The sequence below is a fragment of the Daktulosphaira vitifoliae genome, unplaced genomic scaffold (assembly GCF_025091365.1).
Source record: "Daktulosphaira vitifoliae isolate Bord-2020 unplaced genomic scaffold, ASM2509136v1 Scaffold_1, whole genome shotgun sequence".
NCBI lineage: Eukaryota > Metazoa > Arthropoda > Insecta > Hemiptera > Phylloxeridae > Daktulosphaira > Daktulosphaira vitifoliae.
In genome coordinates, this window is record NW_026099572.1 from 55,435,989 (window position 1) to 55,460,038 (window position 24,050).

Sequence of the window (24,050 nt, forward strand, 5' to 3'; positions counted from 1 at the left end):
TTCACCGTGAAGACAAAATAAAGTCCGAAATTTTTTTTTGCATAATAAAGTACATATCATAATAAAGTACAAGTATATTAGCTTTAATTTAAGATTTATATAAAAGTGTCAGTCTTAGTAAAACATCTTAGTAAAACCAATACCTTCTCAGCTTCGCATCGAAGCTAATATGAAAAATAGAAGTGTATAATTGTTTATACAGATTAATTAATTATTTTTATTGTATATCTCCTAAGGTAATTAATATTAAATCATTTCTCATTGTATTATTACAGGCTAACCATATATTAAAGTAATTAGTATTTATTTTAGAATAACAAGACAAAATGTATATAATCCACAAAAAAATATTATTTCTGGAAACTTTGTAAAACAATATAGCTAATTAATAATATCTCAAATGCGAAGGAGCATCTTAGATATATAATTGACACTTCACTATAATTAACGTTATTTCTAATTTTTATTCTTAAAATAATTTATATTACACGGCAAAAATATAAACTCAAAATATCTGTTTAAAATAAATTGTTTAAGTAAAATATTGAAATTTCACAATGTTCAAATTAAATATCACATAATTAATATAAAAAAAATTATTAAAAACTCGTATCGAAATATACCTTTAATTAATAAAATAAACTAATAACATAATATACTTAAGTATTATTTATACAATAATACAATAATAATATTATTAAATATAATAAAATAATAATAATATTATTTCAATATTTATACATCCAAAGTAAGAAAAATTATTGAAAAACATAAGATTCTGATACGAGAATATATTTTTAACTATTGTAAACTTATCTAAAAAATATTATAAAAAATACTAAAAAAATTACACAAAAATTGGAGTCTATTAGTTAAATATGTGTGCTAAATAAGTAATAAATTTAAACAAGTAAATATGAGTGTAACACTAGTAGATCATTTAAGGTATAGACTTAATTTTTATAAAATACATCAGTAGATACATTTGATAACAGTTGATTAATAATCCTTATAATGATGTCTGTCAATTTAGGTCTAAGTTGAGGCATCATAACTTGTATAACTTCTTGACTGTTTTCCGCTAAAAATAAATTAGTTGCTTCACCTAAAAAAAAAAAATTCAAATGTGAAATAATTTAATAAAAACTTAGTTTTATTGATAATCATAGTAAATAAAACTATACCACCACAATTATTAATAATCGTTTAAGTTCTAAAACTTACTAGGTAAAGATTTTGAATTCTCTAAATCACTCATTCAAAAAGAGTCAACGCAGCTTTTTTATTATTAGCTTCGATGCGAAGCTGAGAAGGTATTAGTTTTACTATGATGTCTTTTTTTTGTTTCTGTTACCACTTTTTCTCAGCTCTCATCAAACGGATTTCTTTCAACGATATGTCAAAAGATCACAAATCGTATCTAGTCGAAAACATTACCCACAAAAATTGAAAAAATTTCCCTCGTTCCCCGTAAATAGGGGACACCTCCAAAAAAATTACAAATTTAAAAATCGCTAATTTTTTCAATTTTTTCAATTTTTTTTATTAAAAACTGCCATAACTTTTTCAAAAAAGAACTTATCAATATAGTTTTTTTTTTATAGATGCTTGATGTCTATATTTATCATTTGATATATTTTTTTCATAAATTTAACCCTTTACCTTCCCACAGAGGGGGATTTAAAATGACAACTTTTTTACAAAAAATAAACCTTTACAACTTAACTTTTGAAAGTGTTCTGGAAGGTCTGACACTTTTATATATATCTTAAATTAAAGCTAATGTAACATACTTTATTATAGAAAAAAAAAATTTGGGACTTTATATTGTCTTCATGGTAAAAATAGCTACCAAATGCTATTATTGAGTGAAAATTTTCGATTTTGTATTTTAAATTTTTAACTTTAAAATGCTATAACTTTTTGAAAAATATATGGATTAACACAATTTTTTCATGAGAAGTAGTATTTATGTACATCTTTCATTCGACATACTTTTTTTTTAATTCGGACTATTTCCTTATATACAAGGGGGGTTCAAATCTAAAAAATGTAGCTATCATACATTTTCTTAGCTCTCACTTGATCAACTTTTTTGACAATTTTTTTTTTAAATTAAACACTATCTACAGATTTGTATCGAAGCGTTTTTTATGATAGTGATTTTAATCACTGTCAGATATCATCTATACTGGACCCAACTATGCCACGACCCCACTGTGCTGGGTTTTTGTTTTTTACATGTAAAAAAATGTCGTATTGCAATATGATATTTACATCTTTCTGCACCAACATTATTTCAAGATAAATATATGAAATACCTTTTTATATAGTGTGACTGACATAGACATATTTCATAAAGTTTAAAATATATGAATTGTTGGTACGCACTTATTTTTATTGAAAGTTTGTTTTACGCAGTAAAGATTTCTTATGTTAAATAACGAAATAGTTAAAACCATTGCTATATAGATGACTAATAAATTTACTAACTGCAATATATTTATATAAAACTAAGCTATTAAGTAATAAATATTTATTTTATGGACTATTTAATTACCTATTATCCTATTATTGTTGATATTACTGACTTTCATATGTGATTTTTTAATGTCTAGTTCAATGTCCAAGTTGTCCAAACGGTAGTACTCTTTAGACTTCTTTTTATAATTAGAAATGTTTCCTTTAATATTCACCCAAATATCATCTGCGAGAATATAATCATAATTAATAAAATTAATGATTTGTTTTATTTTAAAATTTCATAATATTTAAGTAGGTAAATGTATTAAAATAAATTAAGTCACATAATTTGTCTACTGATACACGTTTATACTTTACTTTTACTTTCTAAAACAATAATCATTAAATTAAATTTTAATTGACGAATTAATTTCAATATTTTTTATGTTAAAAAAGCAATTTCAATAAACAGACCCCACAATATCTTACAGGGTATCCAAAGATACTGATTGATATCAATTAGAGCATTTTTTTAATATATATAACACTACTACTAACCCAAATCTGCGTGAAAAGTTCCGTTTCCAGTGGCAGGTATTACTAAGAGTACGCCACTACTGAGATATTTCGCATCCAACGTCATTCTTGGAATTTTAATCTTACCTTCAAATGGTGAATTAGAGTGAGCTCTGAAATATAAAGTTAAATTATATACTACATATTAATACTTAACAAATAATAATATTGAAATTGTAATAATTCCCTTTTATTATACAAATTTATTACTTTATTTTATATCCTAAAATTATTTTAATAATAGTTTGGCAAACAAGTGATTATATTAAGATTTGGGTTAGGTTTATTCACAAAAATCAGGTTAATATAAAGCCAATCACATATTTTTAAGCTTCAATGCGAAACTGATAGTATATTTTCTAAATAAAAATTAAATGAATTATTCTTACACGAATAGAATTTTTTAGAAAAAAAATTGTTTAGATAGTTTTTATAGGATATTTAAAGCTATTTTAATACCAGAAAAAAAGTTTTTTTATATTACAAGACCTTTAAAATAAAAAATACTAGTCAAAAGATTGAGAGATGTTAAAAATTTGAATATGATAAAGCTGAGTTTTAAAATCGTTAAAAATAAATTGTGAAAATTTATATTTTTAATTGAATATTGAAATGAAAAAAATAATTTCTATTGTACCTTAATAACTTTAGGTGATGGAATAATATTTTATCAGCGACTATGTAGTAAAATTGCATACCACTTACGCCTAAAATTACATATAATAACTGAATTTTTAATAAAAAAATATTTATTTTTGATAATAATCATATTTAATTATATAGATATGAATTTTGTTGAATAATGTGTTTTATATTTATTGGCTCATAAATAAATATTTTATTCTATGAATGATTTTATAAGATGAATAAGTATCCATACAGTGAGGTACTTAGAAATATTTTACAAGGGAATTTTACAATAATAACAAATTTAACCGAAATAAAAAATATTGAATATAATGAAGTTGAATCCTAAATCTCTACTATACATACTGTAAAACCAATGTTATCTTAAGGCTTTGATAATAAAATTTTATATATATATAGTGTGATTTATTAAGAAGACTACTTACCATTTTTTAATTAAATAATGATTTTTTCCTAAAAATTTACAAATTAAAGTTTTATTTTTTTTATAAACCACAGTAAATATCAAGTTTATTATAAGTGAAAGTTATTACTAAGGTTGGGTTATATTTCAGGAGTTACTGTTGTAAGTTAAATGAGATCCTTTAATAATTTTTTACTATTAATTGGAAAATGGTTTATATCAAATTTTGATTGGTCGGTAACCAGTTTTAGAGTACTATTTAAGACATTAGCAATTAAATGTTTAGAAAAGATGAGATGCGGCGTAGAATTAAACGACGCTTTATTTTTACTATAATAATAAAAATTCTTGTACGTTGCGCCTATTATTTCCTATAAATAAGTATAAAATTAATTCATAAAATATTAGTATAAAACTGGTTATTGGCTAGCAGTGTTTTATAGTATTTGAGTCAAAATATTTAAATACTTATTGAAATTTTTGAAATACTATTAATTTGGAAGTATTTTAGCGGCATTTTAAATACTTTTTTGATACTTGAAATACATTTTCGATTACTTAAGTTTTAAATTTGTATGCACAATCTGTTTGTAATTTAAAATATTATACAGGGTGTTCAGTAAATAAGGAAACGAATTTCTATTGTACTCATTGTTTGTAACAATTTAACTGTTTCCTAACTTACTGAACACTCTGTATATATTATTAGATTGATAAATTTATAATTAAAATTACATATTTTTAATACATTGTTATTAAAATGTATAATTATCACAGTAATAAAATAATCTTTAATTATAAAATATTCGTTATTAATTCAAATTTCTCTTTCTTAATATAATGTTATTAATTATTAAATACTATTTTGGTTCATCTCTTATATCATATAGGGGTGGAAACTTTATTTTTTAATTGACAACATAGTTATTTAACTAACTTATAATATATAAAGTTATTTAATTAAGAAAATGACTGGTCGATAAAAACTTTTTGATCAGTATTTTGAAAGTTATTCAAATAAATTTTTATACCTGAGCGGGAAAAGGAGTGCGGCAAAAAAATGTTTAATTTAAAAAATAATAGCATCCTCCAGTCTATATTTTAAAATGCTAATAACTTCCAAAGTATTGGTCCGAAAGTTATTATGGACCAGCTATTTTTTAAATTATACAATACTCTATAAGATTTTTAAGATTTTATAAAATACTTAAATAATATTTAACATACATATTATGTATTTTGTTATTTAAAAAAATTATGTTAACGCCGCTATAATATGTAAAAGATAAACCTACCACAGACATTAATTAGTTTTATAGCTATATACTTTGTTACTGACTCATTTTCAACATATTATTTAATTTTTATAGTTTTAACAAACGAAAATATTATTATTTTCTTAGTCGTATCTTGTATTTGTGTACAAATTACACAATGTAATTTGCTCTCTATTTATTGTAGTCTGTAAATTATAATATGAAATTTAGTCTTAGAAATCATTTGTTCTTACATTAAAATTTGATATTAACTACGGTTTATAAAAATAAATCAAATTCACTTTTATGAAAAAATCACTTTAAAACAAAAAAAAAGGGGGGGTAGTATTCCTAATAAATCACACTGTTTTACATCATAATTTAGCGGCTTTGTTCTATGAGAAGAATAATATTTAACTTACATAATTTTCTGAATGATAAAGTCACTGGCTCCGTATGCATCAATATCTTTCAATGTAATCTTGTATCCATTAGTTCCGCCAGTAAGAGCTAAACTTAACGAGTCTAATTTAAATGGCTCAACTGGAGGTAATTCAATTTCTTTAATTCCTAAAGTAAAATAAAATAACTTTTAAATACGTTATAGTATTAATCACTATTAAAACCACATTTTTATTTGACATAACCCCTTAAGTTATAAAATTTTCAAAAAAAAAAACAAATTATTTCTGTATTACATGGTTTAGTATAAATTCTAACAATAAATAATACTTACTACTTTTGTATCCCCATTAAGTTGCCTGACATTTTCATAATTGAATTTTTTACTAAGAAAAGTAATTCAGTAAGAAAATTCACCTAAACGCAAATTATTGCATTTACATTGTTTTGCCATCAACTATGACAACTATTATTCCCCACGGCCATAAAAGACGTAGAAAAATTTAATTAAAACAATTACCACTGTTCAGTTTCGCTAATGTTGTCATTAAATTATTATTTGTTATTATATGTTCGACACGCCATTAAGTTGAGATATGAAAACAAAATAAGACGATAGATTTTCCATATAAACACACGCAACGTACCGTTTTAACATTGGATCATTCTTTTCGACATTGACCGATTTACCGGCATTACACAATAATACAATGTATTATAATAAGAACGGGTTCGGAATGACTGTTCTCAGAACCACGCCTGGAACATATACGTAAATATACATGGGTTTGCAAAATATTCGCCAAGATATTATGAGAAAAACTATAATTTTAATTTGTGTTAAACACATTATGTAATAGTTTCCACTGAAAATATTTTTATTTTATTTTACCCCCACAAGAAATGTATTGAGTGTGCTTATACATAAACGTATCATAGTAAGAACCTCTATTGTTAATAGCAAACTAATAATAATAAAACTTAATAAATCACCAAAACCCAGAATTCGGTTGTTATTAGTTTAAGACTCCTGAGTATGAAAACAGGTATTGTGATTTTGAATAGGATATAAATAGTTTTTTTTTAATACCTTACCTTGTTTCAAATAGGGTTTGATATGGTTAAGTGCTTGTATTATACAATCCACCAATTTTGGATCATTTCGAATACATTGTTTGACATAAGGAGCTAAAATAATTATAAAATTTATATTATGAATTATAAAATTTACAAATAGAGAATTAAGTATAAGTGTCATTTACTATTGACGATAGAAATTTAGTTAACTTAATACATTCTATTTTCATAACTATTGCACTAGTCATTATTTTACCAAATATTTAAGAGTTGTCCTTAAATTGTAGTATAGAACCTAAACTAGTTTATTATTAATATTAATTGCAAAAACGAACACTAAATGTATAATAAACAATATTTATGTACTAACTAATAAGCGTTTCATGCAAATTACTATAAAGTAAAAAAAAATTTTCAGGTCTACAACATTAACCCGAATTAATTAGATACAAAAGAAAGTTTTAATGACGTTTTCAACTATGTGTCTTCTTCACGTGGGTAATTTTATTTTTGAATACAAATCTATTTCCCTAATATTAATACTCCTGATAATTGCTTTGAAACTTAATAAAACAAACTATATAATTAACCAACGACTTAGGCGACAGCAACCTACCATTGCAACATAACGCCTGCAATCAGGTCGTTGTAGTTACAACCGGTTTTCACTGATGGTATTAGTATGATTGTAAAAGTAATGATTTCATAAGTAATAGAAATAAAATTTGAATTCAATTAGGGGTAATTATTATGAATATAGACTCAGACCGCGTGGCAACTCGAATTAAAGTTCTAAGAACAAAATTAGTTGAGATGAAGAGTCATATTAATACGATTATGAAATAATTTGTTTGGAAAAAAATAAACAAATTTAATTGATGATTTAAAAGTTACATAATCTTCAATAGAAAATTATATACATTTAAGTTGAGTGTAATAATTAGTTAATATTCTAATTCTTTCCTACAAGAATATTGATTGACTTCTTATATTGTTAGAATTAAAGATAATTTCACAAACTTTTTGAAATAGAATGTGAAATAAATATTTGTTTACAAATATTAATTAAATTTTCTGATACTTAAGACTTATACAAGTTATTTTAACATCTTTAATTCAATACAATTTTTTTATTATTATTATAATATCTATAATATTTTTAATAATTCAAACAATCTTTTATAAGATAGTATTATTTAGAAAATGCTAGTACTTGGTTGAAAATTATTTCACAAATATTAAATTTCATTTTCAATTACTTTTATACACAAAATATCTTTAAAAAATTATCAAATTTTGATATATAAGAAAAAATTTTTGTTTTAGTAATACAAGCAAAAGCATAAACTTAAGAAAGTCTAACTATTTGTTATATTATTTATTAAACCAACATTTTTATTTAAATAATTAATACAGTCATATATATATAACTAATGAGATAAAACAATTAAAAAAGAATAATTGTCATTTAAAATATTTTTACTGAATCAAAAAGGGTTTTATTGACGTGTTTAAATTTAATATCAACTTACGTATGACTTTTGAGGGTTTTTCTGCAGATCGAACGCAAGATACGGTAACAACCGTCACTATAAAATATTTTAAAAACATTTTGTTCAGCTATAAATAACAAAAAATTTAAATTAAACGTTAATAAAATCAATATTAATGAAATTTTACAACAACTTCCCTGGAACGAAACTTTAGTTTATTAAAAATAATAGAATTTAATCAGTAACAAAACACAACTTATAAAAAATTGTATGATAACATGATGAATAAGTCCAACTAAGATGGTTGTGGCATACACTGACTCAGTCGATACAGTGATTTAAAAACAACTTTATTTGACGGTTACAACCTTTTTGTGCTTAAGATGATCCCTACCATAATATAAAAGTATGGTGATGGATGTAACTATGTACATTGCTTGATGGCAGCAGCAGATGTTTATGAAGATGGTTTTTAAATGTAATTTTCCTAGTAATTTGCGCAATACTACCTAAAATTATAACGTAATTATTTATGTAGTTTTTTATTAATCATCGCTTTCATATAGTTGTATAATTATTTTATAACTTCGGAGGAAATAAAAATATATCGCTGACTGAGCATTTGCTTACATTATTTATCAATAAGTACTAGTAAAATAATTACACTCATATTTTGTTAAGGAAATATAATAACATAAAAATAACTTTAATGTGATATGATATTTATTTATATTAGTAATGACGTACATAAAGGTTTAACTAGTATTCAAAAATAAGTTACAAAATAACTACTAACTTGCTTGTCAGTAACGAATCTAACATTTTATCTAAGGGAATTGGATTTATAAAAATAAAACTTTATTTTACTTTTCTGAGATGAGTTTCTTGCTAAAAATAACTATCAATTAAAATTATTTAAAACACGACTTTTAATTATTCAATAAAAAATATAAACCAAGATTTTACTGTAAATAATTATCATCATTCAATTAGTATTCAAACTAAACGTTTTTCATTCTAATAAATTGTTAAATCGTTTTTTTTTAACTTTAACTAATTTAAATAAAATATGAACAAATAAATTAAAAAAGGCATTTTAAATGGAAAATTTATAATTCACATTTTTCAATAACTGCTGAGGAGTGGATGGTGCTATCACTAAACATTTATTGGCCTCACTCCTAACACCTAGGTATAAAAACGTAAATAATTGTTTAATTATTGGTCAAAAAGTTACTGCCGACTAGTTGTTTTCTTAATTAGTTCATTATCTAATAAATAAAATATTTAACTTTATATGTTCCCATTTAAAAAAGTTGTCACATTTATTTACTATAACATCCAAAATACCATCAAAAATGTACAGATTATAAATTTATCTTAGACATTTAAAACTATTTAGTTTATAAAAAAAAATATCAAATAAGGTACATTTAACTTAATTATTCTAGTTATATGCACTTGTCAATATAAGTTTAATTATCAACTTTATTTTTATTTATGTTTTACAAAGATTATAACTTATATTCCAATTTCCTTAATAAATAAATTGATATTCTTAAATAAAAGAAAATTGCATGATTTTTTTGTAATTATAATACATTCATCCAATTATGTATCCACATTTTCCGTTCCATTAAAATACAATACACCGTAAAACAAGATAAATAAAAACAACCCCCCAAAAAAAATCTTAATCTTAATCATTGTCATTTTTGTTTAAAAATTATAAAATATATCAATTTATGTTTAAAATAGCTGACCCCAAGTAGTAAACATAAAAAGAAGAAAATTAATTCATGTTTAAAATTATAATTTAAAACTCATAGGAGTATGTGTAACCCGACTTTTTAGTGATTTTTGCGGCTTTCTGAATGAAATATATTTTATATTTGTTTTAAAAATATTTTTAATTTTAAATAACACAAGCCATAAGTGATATAAAAATAGAATTATTTCTAGTATTTTATAGATAATATTTGTTAACTTTTTGTTTTGCTTATTAATTTAGTTTTCAAGATTCTTATCAATGCAAGACCTTTTGTGTACGCACACCTTATGCACTTAATACAACGGCCTTGGATCTACTCTTCCATAAATTTCTATTCACCCAATTTTACGATATGATTACTAGTAAATATTTTTTTAATAATTAAAATCTTTGTTTATACAAAAAACTTATTTATATTAATATTGTGCTTATTTTTTATGAATTTTATCAATGATATTTACAATATGTAAGTAACACATACGTTAGATTTAATAATTCAAATAAAAATTTTTAATCATTATATATTTGATTACGATAATAAGTTACTCAGCTAACAAGTTGTTAACATAATTTAAAAAAATTGTAATGAAGTTTTTATATAATACTTTACTTTGATATTTTTCAATGTTAAATAAGTATGCTTAAAAAATAAATTATTTTTTGTTAGTCAAAAGACTACTTAATTTTAACATAAATAAATAAAAGCGCAACCAAAAATTTATATCAAGAAATTTGAACCATAAATACGAATATTAAAAACTAATCATTAGCTAAATAAGCTTTATTCCAGTTAAAAAAAATTCAATTATTTCTTAGAGATGAGAGGTTAGAACCTTAATACATAGGCTTATGTTGGGGGGCTTAGGGATCTCTCCAATTTACAATTTAATTTCCTATAAATTTAGCAAATTTATATAAATTGAAATACAACAAATTTTTTTAAGAGAAAATTAAATGTAGCCCCCCCAAAAAATTTGACCACCCTACGGTTTTGCATTATCTTCTCTCTTGTTATGTCATTAATATAAAATATTTTTATCCATATATTTTACTTCAAAAATTTGAAGCAGTAAAACATTTTAAAAATTTAAATTTTTTTAATAATAATTTATTGCATAAAGTTAGAATGACAAAATACATTTCGAATTAAAATTTTTAGGGAGAAACTCATCTTGTGATCTATAAAATTTTAATAAGTTATTATTAAGATTATATAGTGAATTATGAAATAAATCCTGAAAATTAATTAAGGAAAATTTCACATGAACAAATTTTTTTATACTAATCTAAATCATTACACATTTAGTATAAATTATAGATTAGATGATCTAAATACGCAATTTATTGGCCTGTCGACCAATATATTAATTATGAATGCCTACGCCCAAAATGATTCTTAATTTTTTTAATTTTATTTAATTGTAGTTATGTGCTTTTGTATTTTTTTGATTTTCAATAATAACATTTTTTGGGAGAAAAAGATTTTGCTCTATGTAGTGCATTATATAGACGATAAACTCAAACCAGCCAATGATACTAATAAAAATTGTATATATATTTTAAGGCAAAGTGTAATAAATGTATGTTAAGAGTTTAACATAATCATTTGTTAGAAAATAATGTAGTTATTATATGTTACTATATTAAGAATTCTTTACAAGAAAGTTAATAAGTATAATTCAATATTTGTGACCATTATAATTTAAAAATATTGTAGTGGTAAATCTTAATACAATATTATAAATAAAAATATGATAATTAATTTTAATTATAACAAATAAGTTTTAACAAATTAATTGTTAATTAATTATATTCTGTAAATATACTTCAGTGAATACTTTTTGAAAATATCACATGGTAAAGTTTAACGATACAGATTAAAAAATAAGAAAATTAATTACTCTTTTAAGGTAACACTAGGTCAATGAAGGTTCTTGATGCGATTATATATTAATAATTATATTTGATATCTCATTTGAGTCCAAGATTCTTGTAATTAAATTGCAAGACAAGAATTTTATCATTAATTTCCGTTTAATATGGATAAAATATCATTTTCATTCAATATTTCATGAAACTCTGAACATTTTTAAGAACTCCGTATGTTAGTAATAATTAGAGTTAAAGAATACTTACAAAGCTGGTTATTTCAGAGGAATATATGAGAAAATAAATAAAAAAACTGTCGATTTTAGTTCAAGGTTAAACTCCTGCTGCTTATATATTTAATAGTCTCAATAAATACACATCATTGGTTCCTCAACTTCTAGATTATTTACAACATGTCTATTTTCATTATGTATAATGAAAACAGTTAATATGAACTTAATTTATTATATTATGTTAATAAATATTTTAGAGGAGACAATCGAATTTTCTGATATCAGATACGATTACGTGTTTAATATTTTGATATTGATTAGTTTGATTAGTCTAAAAATAACATTAAGTTTTATTAAAAGAAAATTTTCAATGTTGAAATCGTATTTATCCATTTAAAATATATTGATAAATATTTAATATATCAACAAAATTAGATACAGACAACTTTTCTAGATTATAAATTAGAAAAAAATCTGCTAATATATAAAAATAATTATAACAATATGAACTAAGAATAATACAACTTAATGATCAATAAATATATATAATAAAATTGTGGGAAGAACATTCAATTTGTTTGAATGGCTCCCTAAACTATGTTCATAATATGAACTCGATACTGCATATCCCTTAAGCAAAACTAAAAAATAAAATTACAACTAATTATAAGACTAAAGTTCAAATGAAAAAAAATATATTGCTTACAAATGAAAAAATATATGAAATACCAATTTTGAACATTAATTCAAATTTATAGTATTTTATATTTTAAAATGAACACTTTTTTTATATTTTATTTGACCTTACTTATTATATTACTAACAATACGTATACTTCATTTAAAAAATATTAATTGAATAACAACGCCATGGGCAGTCAGAATTACTTGATATAAATGCGGGATTCAATCGAAAGCGGCAACAATAATTATAATGATTAATACAATATGAATGATACGTAGATATTACAGTAATAAGACATTTGTTTGTTAGTCAGATGAATATTTTATAATATTACCAGGGGCATAATTAATAATGGAATGAGGGATGTAGTTTTCTAAATTAAAAATAATTACATTATGAAAATACAATTTTTTTTTTCGTTTGGTAAGGATAGAAAGTTTTATATATATATATATATATCCCTCTAGTACAAGATCTTAATTACACTACTAATGATGTAATTAGGATCACGATACACTTTGCCAAGTGTTTCGTCTTGGTTTCAGAGAAATAAATATAGAATAATTTCAATCTCAATATTATGATTATGTTACGCGAAAAACGTGAAACGAAAAATAATTTTAATGAGCTAAAACAACATTGTTATTAAAACTGTAAAAAAATTAATGACTTTAATTATAACAAAACATTAATTTATTATACTTATTAGATGATTTTTTTTAAAAAGTATTTTAGATTTTGGCACGGGGAAGCTACATAAATTCTAGCACCTTCAAATTTTTTTAAAATAGCCCGTTAAATAACATTGATCAAAAAAAAATTTCTCAACATCTTCGATCACAGCTTAACTTTTTTTTCAATCTTTCATCGAATTTATGATGATAATTTTAAAATGAAAATGAAGAAAATTAAATATCATATAATTCAAGTATACAAATATTAAAATAATAAATTTGTTTTGATCGAATGTATGTTGACCAAATTTTTAGGTTTTGTTTTTTAACATTAAAATTCGCCCCTAAGAATTTTTGGAGGCCACCAAACCACCCTCTAAATGGCCCTACATACAAAATGCTTCATTGACGTTTTATTTTTGCAAAAGGTAAATACACCATGAAAAATCTTAAAATACGTATTATTTAAATCACGTATTTTATTAAATTTGATTATAAATGCAGCAGTAATGCTATTTAGGCACTGCCACAAGAACCCTTATAATTATTTTGTAATAGTATTTCCATTAATCGAATTTAGTAATATCAAATAAGGTAATTTTAATAATAATATATGTTAAACAATTATTATGTATGAATGTATTAGCATTAGTTTAGGTGTTATATATTCAGTTTTATTACACTTATGTATTTGTATTTTTTCAATCAGTTCTAATTATAAAATAAAATTAATTTTTAAAAATGAGCGCTGCCAACATTCTGAATGTAAATAAATTTTTTTTTTTGATACTTGCCATAATCAATTTATTCTAGGTTCCTAATGTCAAAATTGTGACTATGGATTTAGGACAATTTTAATTAAATAGGTTAATTGTAAATTTGTTATTTTTTGTAGAGTATTCAACAGATATTTCAAAAGAATTTAAAATTAATTTCTTAAATATATTAATTATCTGAGTAATTAAAAATAAAAGATACAAGCATCTTCTTTATAAATGTATTCCATTCTTTTAAATTTATTCTACTTAATTTTAAGTATAGTTTTTCTTGTATAAAACTACACATAAGTTAGTGAAAATGATATAAAATAACAACTTTTACATACAGGAATATTATAGGCGTACCTATATTTTCAATAGTGACTTTCTGAAGAAGTGTTTACACTAGAATTAAATTTGAATGATCTTTTTTGATAATTATGTGTTAAAAAATTTTATTTAGCATAGCTAAGAGAAGCTTAACACTTTTAATCCCATTGATACGCCAATGAGTAACAATATAAATAGTAAGTTTTAATAAATAATAATGAATTAATAATTGTTAATTATATTTTTTCCATATTATAATTATTATTATTTTCCTATATATATTAAAGCAAAGGCCAAAACGCGATTAAAAAATAGGTATACCTATAATTCATTATCGTTGTTTTCTAATGAATTCTTGATTTGTTACATTTATTTACTATACAATTCTTTACCTAACTCTATGTCTTATTTTGTTTACCTGACAATAATTTATATTTACTGCAATAAATTACTTTCAATCGATATCCCTTTTACCATAAGCTATTCGAGGGAAAATTTCAAATGATTATTATATACGGTGCATCATTATAATTATTTAAGTATACTAAAATTAGACATTTAATAAACCTGTTTGATTATCTAGTCAAGGAATTTGAGTACTTACTATTATTTTGAGTTAAATGTAAATTAAAAATTAGGTTCATGGTAAGCGCAAACGAAGCATTATACTTATATATACAGGTGTCTTATTAATTAGTTTATCATATTTCCCAGTAAAAGTTAGTCAAGGACATCAGTTAAAGAAAACTGTGTTAATTACAGTTAATTTCTTTTTGTTTTTATTTATAAACTATGTTTCTGTCAATAGGCAAACTAGTCATTTAGGGATCCGGTGTAGTCACTTCCTTCACTATAGATGTAGTGATGCCGCAAAAGGTCTTTAGGTTAATGAAATAACTTCTACTTAACTGTCAAGGGCCCACCGCTAGAGGAAAGAATAAACCCACATAAAAGTAATAATTATTATAAGACAGTATGCATACGTACTACAACGATAGCACGGTGGCATCTTTTTTATGTAGGAAATACTATCAACTCGAACATCAAAACAACATGAGTTAATTTTAATAGTCCACTAATTGACCGGTGCAGAACGGATGAGATGATTGCAACGCGACTGATCATTAACCGCCTAAAAACGAATGTATTTGTAATACATTACGTGCGAGCATATACCAGCCTATATGTCTAAGTACAATCAAAGTACTACTAAATATTTATTGTTAATAAGTTGCCTAGATTAATCGGTATTCTTCGGTGAGCGAAAAAAGCAAGGACGATAGAAAAATAATTAAAAAACAACTGTGCTATAAATGAACAAAAACTGGTAACTGTATGTGGAATTTTTTTTTTTCACTTAAAATGATGACAATGCATTGAAATACTACACAATGGTTTCGGTGAATTAGCTAATGAGCTGTTATTAAAATAATACATTGGCAAATTTTTTTTTATTTTGTAATCGCTGGAAAAATTTGTCAAATTTATAAATCCTATTCTTTCGTATGTAACAGAGTTAAGAAGAATACAAATGCTTTCATAATATGTAATTTATAACTAAATATTTTTTCATCTTTTAAAAGCGGCGGCTTCCGTTTTAATAAAACTGTCTTAATTGTGAATAATTGAACAGTCATATTCGTGACTAATAATTGAAGACATTTTTTCTTCACAAGAAATTATTTACGCTGTGTTTTTTGTATGTGTTTGTTCTATTTGAGAACATACTATACCTACGCACTAAAGCTCGCAAAACAAATTACTACATCGCCTTTTTAATCAAATACTATTTATTATTCAATTTTGGAATGACAAAAAGGTAACCAATTGAAATGCCAAATAAACATTTTTAATTTTTGAATCAGATAATTTTTCAACAAAAATTGTTTTTTTACTAAAGTAAGACTAATACGTGAAGAAAGTTTATTGGAATGATCCTTTGAAAAATATTTAATAATAATACCAATAATCCTTTATAAACAAAACTTCTTAGCATAAAAATTTAAATATTATTATAGTTGACAGAAAAGCATCATTAAAATAAAAATTAAAAATATTTATTCTAAGGGATAAATAAAGACATACATTCTTTTTTTATTAAAAAAATTGTTAAATTATATGCAATGGCTTTTTCTTGTAAGTTAAAGAAAGCAATTTTCGATCTTCTCATGAATATACTTTCAATACAAACGAAAACATTTTTTTTTCAATCTGTACAAGTATACTTATACTTTAATATACTTTTCATATACTTTCAATATACTTTTGAATGAGAGTGATAAGTAATAATTGCCTTATCTAATTTCTTATCATGGTATTAATGACAAGTTTGTAATGTATACACATTATCATGAAAAGATGGCGTTTTCTTCTGTCCTTTTCTCAATACGTATTTCAATGTTTAATACCGTAAAATAATACATGAAAATTCAAATTTTCACAAACTTTAAAACGCTACAGAATATTTACTACTGAATATTAATAAGATATTTTTTTACTAAAATTTTTNACAAACTTCAAAACGCTACAGAATATTTACTACTGAATATTAATAAGATATTTTTTTACTAAAATTTTTCTTAAATTCTACTCTACAAAATAGCTATCTTAGATTTTTTTTTTACATTTTATTTAAAATTTAAAAATAATTAATATTTTTAATAAAATGTAAAAAAATTAATTATTGAGATATAGCTATGGACCTAACGTATAACTATTATTTAAAAAAAAAATCGGCTAAAAATATTAACTGGATCAAAAGTTATTTAAGTTGTCAGTGAGTGGTGGGCCACCCTGTATATATATATATTATAACCAAATGTTTTAATTTTTGAAAATTAGAACTGATGTTAAAGAATGTAACCGAAGTACTTACCCACAGTTTCGCACAAAAATTTAATTTAACAATTAATTGATTAGATTTAGGTTCTGTGGCTGTAATTTACTGTCTAATTATAACAACAGCCCCAGTTGTGGTTTTTTTTTTTAATTAAATATTCAATTAAACTATAAATTTATAATTGTTTAAAATATGTGTTAAGAAAGTTCAAACTCCCTTACGAAAATTTTAAAATTAAATTAAATTTTCTTACTTAAGAAAAAAAAACAAACAACATTAAATGGCATTACATAAGTACTTTGATTTTAGATTTACACAATATGAAATATCTTCTTCTTCTTTTTCTTTCTCGCCTTAATCCCAACTACTTGGGGGCGGCCACCCTTATCCTAAACTTCCACTTGACACGATCTCCCACATCATCTACGCTAACATCAGATGTCCTCATATCGCATTCAATAACATCTCTCCATCTTTTTTGGTCTTTCTTTACCTCTTCTTCCTTTAACATTAATTTCTTTAACTGTTCTTACAGCTTCTGTTTCCTCTCTCCACATAACATGACCAAACTATCTAAGTCTATTTTCTCTCATCTTATCCACGATTAACGCTACACCTATACTCCCTCTTATATGCTCATTCCTTATCTTATCTTTTCTAGTCACTCCACTCATCCATCGAAGCATTCTCATCTCTGCTACACTCATTCTCTGCTCTATTAACTTATCAACCGCCCAAAACTCTGAACTATACATCATAGCTAGCCTTATTATAGTCTTGTAGAATTTACCTTTCAGCCTCATTGCAATTTTTCTATCGCATAAGACGCCAGACGCTTCTTTCCATTTCAACCACCCGCACTTAATTCTGTGTCTTACATCCTGGTCAATACCACCACTCTTTTGCACAACTGACCCTAAATACTTAAAACTTTCCACTTCTCCAATCACGTCCTCGCCTATTGTCACTGACCTCCTTATTTCACATACCTCGTGTTCTCCTTTGTCAAACTTGTACTCTATATACTCTGTCTTACTTCTACTTATTCTTAAACCCTTTTCTTCAAGAGCTGATCTCCACACCTCTAGCCTTTGATTAATTTCCTCCCTATTTTCTCCTATTAACACTATATCGTCAGTAAACAACAAGCACCACGGCACTTCTCCTTGTATTTCTCTAGTAATTTCATCCATCATTATAGAGAATAAGGGCTTAAAGCAGAACCTTGGTGCACTCCTATTCTTACCCGAAAACCTTCTGATACTCCTCCTACGCTTTTTACCCTGGTACAAGTGCCATCATACATATCTTCTATAATATTAATGTACCTTTTCTGGACTCCTTTTCTTATTAATGCCCACTTTAAAACCTCTCTCGACACTCTGTAGTAGGCTTTCTCCAAATCTATAAATACCATACACAGCTTTTTCTTCTTTTCCCTAAACTTTTCTATTAGTTTCCTCACACAAAATACTGGCTCCATTGTTGACTTACCAGGCATAAATCCAAACTGGTTTTTAGATACCGATGTCTCATTTTTTATTCTCTTATCTATTTCCATTTCTCAAATTTTCATACTATGACTCATAAGCTATATGCCTCTATAATTTCCACACTCCTGTGTGTAACCTTTACCTTTAAATACCGGCACCACAATACTATTCCTCCATTCATTTGGTATTTTCCCTTCTAATAAGATTTTATTTAAAAGTTCCTTCAACAACCTTATGCCAACACCGCCTAATATTTTAACCATAATTTACAAAATATCAATTTTCAATATTTGTAGTTTTAATGAAATCGTGTTTTAATCAAATACAATATCAAATATATACTATAAATACAAGGTACATAAAAAGTAGTACTTTAACCATAATTTACAAAATATCAATTTTCAATATTTGTAGTTTTAATGAAATCTAACTAATTAAATACATTCTACTTCTAAAAAATCAATATAAAATTTTTCATATGAGTTGAGTTATAAAATATAGCTACCAATGTAGTATGTTTAAATTTCACCACAAACATTTTTGTAGCACCATAGCACTACAATAGTGTACATGTTATGCACAAAATATCTATTTTACTGTTATCTAGTAAAACAAACGAACACTAGGGACAAAGTGCTTCTTATACACAATTCAAGGTGTTAATATAGGTAATGATAAGATTATATTGGTACATATCCAGCTCCTATAAGACACATCAATACAATTTATATAATGGTGGGAATAAATTGAACTTTGTGTGTGATATGTGGTGACGAATATACGTTTTATAAATGGACCAACCGAGCCCTACCACATTTATATTATAGACACTGTTTAAATTATCATAATCTCTTAACAATCCTTAATTGAACGGAGCCGTTCAGGATGACACAATGATATTATATAGCATTGGCATACAGTCCCCGGAACTCGTCATACTCGAACCGTATCTCTTATCGTTGTCCCTTAAAGTTTACTTAAAATTTTCTTTGAATAAAATTAAAATATGATCTACCTAAGTTAAATTGATAAAAATACAGCTATATAATAATTATTATTATTTTAAAAAAAATTTCTCTAAAATAATTTATATAGTATTCATTAAAGTAAATCATCCGTAAAAATGCTACGTCGAATTTTTATACTGTGTTTTAGCTACGGATTATTCGATATTACTTCATCAGACCAATTAGACACAAATGGTATTCCTTCAACATACGCACATTGTGGAAATTTGCAGATACAAGATCAAATCCAATTAAGAGCAGTATGAAGTTTTAATTTTATTCATTACTTAAACTATACAATAAAAAATTGTCAATTTTTTCGTTGATACTATTTGATAGTGACAATAGAAATTCGGAGATATTTTTTTCTAAATTTACAAACATTAAAATTTAAATAAAACAACTTAATGAAAAAGTTAAGTTAAAGTTTTAAATATTATTAAATTTTAGCAATCCATTCGTATAAGCTTTTTACTTTTATTCAAATTTTACATATATAATAAAAAATTATTAATTCTAGTTATTGGTGGTATTCGCATTAAAAAAAATTTAAATAACTTACTGTCAGTGGTGTACTCAGTGAGGAGAAGGGGCTAAAAAGACTAAAAGCTCTTCTATTACTCGCGTTAAACCAACAGTTTAGGTATACATACAAACAAAAAAAGTCGCTAAAAATTTCCTTAGTATTTGGTCCTTCCATTGAAAAATCCTTGATATACCACATCTTACTATAATAATATATTAAGTTTTGATCAATTAAATTTTAATTAATTTAGATATTCATATTTTTGGGATTAAATTTGTTATTGTTATATATTATTGTCTTTATAAATATAGATTGCTGGGACATGGTTCGTAATCGAAATTTTACAACATAAAATTGATGAAAACTACTTTCGAGGAGAAGTTTTAGATATGGAATCTTGTCCTTTCATATATGTAGAATTAGATGCTTTAGAAAGAGATTTAAGAATGTTGTGGTATGAACCACTAATTACTGTAGAATATACCTTCAAAATTCAAGAGAGAAATTCTCCTGGACATTGGGTATCGACTGGTGCTCAAAATGGTAACTTTATTTTAATGATATCAATTAATTCATTTTACTAACTTATGTCAAACATCTGTAACAGTATATTAACATAATATGATATAGTATATTATACTATACCTAATTTTGTGAGATGGATCCATGCAATAAGTTGCTTAAACATTTTTTACAAGGAATATTTACAATAAAAAAAATTACTAATCCCTCTAACCGAAATAATTTTCATAAAAATGTATGTATTAAAATTATATTTATTTTTATAAACTATAATAATTATCAATTTTGTTGTAATTCTTACAACAAACTAAGATATTTAGGGGTAATTTTAGAATGTTAAATGAGAATTTATAATTATTATTTTTTACTGTTATAAAGAATGGTCTAAATAAAATTTGAATAAAACTGGTTAACCAGTTTTATATTATTACTTCTTAAGATATTAACATTTGAAGGTTTAGAAAAGGTGAGGAGCGAGGTAGTGTTTAGAGACACTTTATTTTATATAACACACAGATAAAAAAATGTCTATGTTGCGCACACCGCTCGCCTATAACTAAGAATTATAACAATTCAAAAAGTATTGCTATACTGGTTATCGATCAGTCAACATTTTAATTAGACTATTCTACATATAATAGTAAAAAAAAATTATAGGTTCCCATTTAATATTCTAAAATTACCCTTAAATCTTCTTATTTTTCCTAGCTAAATTCCAACTACTTAGGGTCGGCCATCTAAAATTACCCCTAAATCTACCCTTATAAATAAATTTTTCTTACAATAAACTTTACAATTATACAATTATAAAGTTTATTGTATAAAAGTTATATAATGACTTATAAAAATAAATTAAAATTTAGGCTATAGATTTTTATGGATTAATTATTATTAAAAAAGAAAAAATGGGGATGGTATATTCAATAATTCACAGTCTATATAGAAAGAGCATAAACATATATTTTATTTAAATGACTCAAAATGATAAGATTACTGCTGATTTTGTTATATTATTACATGCACATCATATATTTATTAAATATTTAATGACCAGGGCTCGGATATTATAGCACTAATAAAATAGATTTTTAGCACTTTAATATGCAGTATAAAACACCACAATAAGGACTATAAATAGCACTAAAACATAAAAATATGCAAATTACAATTTCAATATGAACTTTTTTTAATAATAATTTTATTCAAACATAACTATTTAAAACAGCTTAAATGTTATAGTTGAATATTTATTTTTATTTTATAGTATATATATTATTAATGTATTAATTTTAAATGAATTTATATTATTTAACTAAAGAATTACACTGAATAATAATATGTTTTCTTACATTTTCATATTTGAATAATCTACGGTTATTTGACATATTTGACAGTAGAGTTTTATATGTTAAGAATGACCGCTCAACATCGACAGGCGTCACGGATGCGTATTTAAAAAATGCTAAGTCGTTAAATCTTCAGGAAGACCAGATAAATTTCCTGATGTTTCTTCACCANTGCTAAATCGTTAAATCTTCAGGAAGACCAGATAAATTTCCTGATGTTTCTTCACCAGTTAGAATTTTTGATATTTTTATGAATGCCGCGAGATCAAAATTCTTTTCCAATACCTTTTGAACTTATTTTGAATAACCTTTTCTTTTTGGATCACTTAGATTTTCCAAAGATTTTTGGATATTCTTAACAATTTTTATTAAATCCGATAATGGTACTTGTTGCTATTGTAATTTTTCAATAGCTAAGGTTAAGGTAGTAAAGTTTGACTTAATATACGTCATGTTTTTTTCTAATCCAGGTTTTATGATGAAATATTGGGCATCTTTAATACTAACAGCAACGTTTTTGTCCAACATGAAAACAATATCTCGAAATTTTCGCAATAATAAATTGCCGCGTTAATCCAACTTCCCCAACGAGTTAAAATTGGCTATGATGGTAAGATTTAGCGTTTCCGCTTTAAATAAAAGTAAACGACTTGGTGATTTTCTGAATATTTTTTTCACACTTGAAATAATTTTATCTACGGCATGAAATTGACTTTTTACTTCTTCTGCGACTCTATGATGCCTTGTATAACACATGTTACTTGAATCATTTTCGAGTAAAGACTTTTTAGCACTTCTCCTGATTTAACCATGTAAGGTGCAGCATCAGATAAAAAAAAAAAACCCAGCACAGGGGGGTCGCGGCACAGTGGTGACGTGGCATAGTTGGATCAAGTATAATGATATCTGACAGTGATTAAAATCACTATCAAAAAAAAAACGCTTCCAAGCAAATCTTTAGATAGTGTTTAATTTTAAAAAATTAGTGGATTATTCCAAAAGCTTCATAAACTGCTAGTTCCTTANATAATGATATCTGACAGTGATTAAAATCACTATCAAAAAAAAACGCTTCGATGCAAATCTTTAGATAGTGTTTAATTTTAAAAAATTGGTGGATTATTCCAAAAGCTTCATAAACTGCTAGTTCCTTACTAATATCCTGATTAAGATAAAGTATGTCGAATGAAAAAGGGATTATTAAAAAATAGTATTTCCCATAAAAAAATTATATTGATCAATACACTTTTCAATAAGTTATAGCATTATAAAGTTAAAAATATAAAAAATAAAATCGATAATTTTCACACAATAATATTATTTGGTAGCTATTTTCACCGTGAAGACAAAATAAAGTCCGAAATTTTTTTTTTGCATTATAAAGTACAAGTATATTAGCTTTAATTTAAGATATATATAAAAGTGTCAGACTTTCCGGAACACTTTCAAAATTTAAGTTGAAAAAGTCAATTTTTTGTGAAAAATTTGTCATTTTGAATCCCCCCTTGTAGGCAGGTAAAGTCAGATTTATAAAAAAAAAATATACCAAATGATAGGTAAAGACATCATGCATCTACAAAAAAAAGAATTATATTGATCCATACATCTTTCGAGAAGTTATAGCATTATAAAGTTAAAAATATAAAAAAGAATTTTTTTACAAAAATCGTATTTTTTTTA

At 24.5% G+C, this 24,050-nt stretch overlaps 2 protein-coding genes across 2 annotated transcripts in view; one reads left to right on the top strand and one right to left on the bottom strand.

The window, feature by feature from the left end:
* Positions 1–59: 59 nt before the first annotated feature.
* LOC126910428 (uncharacterized) lies at positions 60–20,595 on the bottom strand. The gene is made up of 7 exons (XM_050692990.1): positions 20,539–20,595; positions 8,358–8,445; positions 6,844–6,936; positions 5,769–5,916; positions 3,022–3,152; positions 2,561–2,707; positions 60–1,105 (listed from the first exon to the last, which is right to left on the bottom strand). The coding sequence occupies exons 2-7, from the start codon at positions 8,434–8,436 to the stop codon at positions 954–956; spliced, it is 750 nt and encodes a 249-aa protein (XP_050548947.1). The 5' UTR covers positions 8,437–8,445; positions 20,539–20,595; the 3' UTR covers positions 60–953.
* LOC126910430 (uncharacterized) overlaps positions 19,862–24,050 on the top strand; it is an 8,074-nt gene continuing 3,885 nt past the window's right edge. Inside the window, exons 1-2 of the mRNA XM_050692992.1 lie at positions 19,862–20,236; positions 20,814–21,045. Coding sequence (XP_050548949.1) covers positions 20,093–20,236; positions 20,814–21,045 — 376 coding nt within the window. The 5' untranslated portion in view covers positions 19,862–20,092. The remainder of the gene's footprint in view (positions 20,237–20,813; positions 21,046–24,050) is intronic.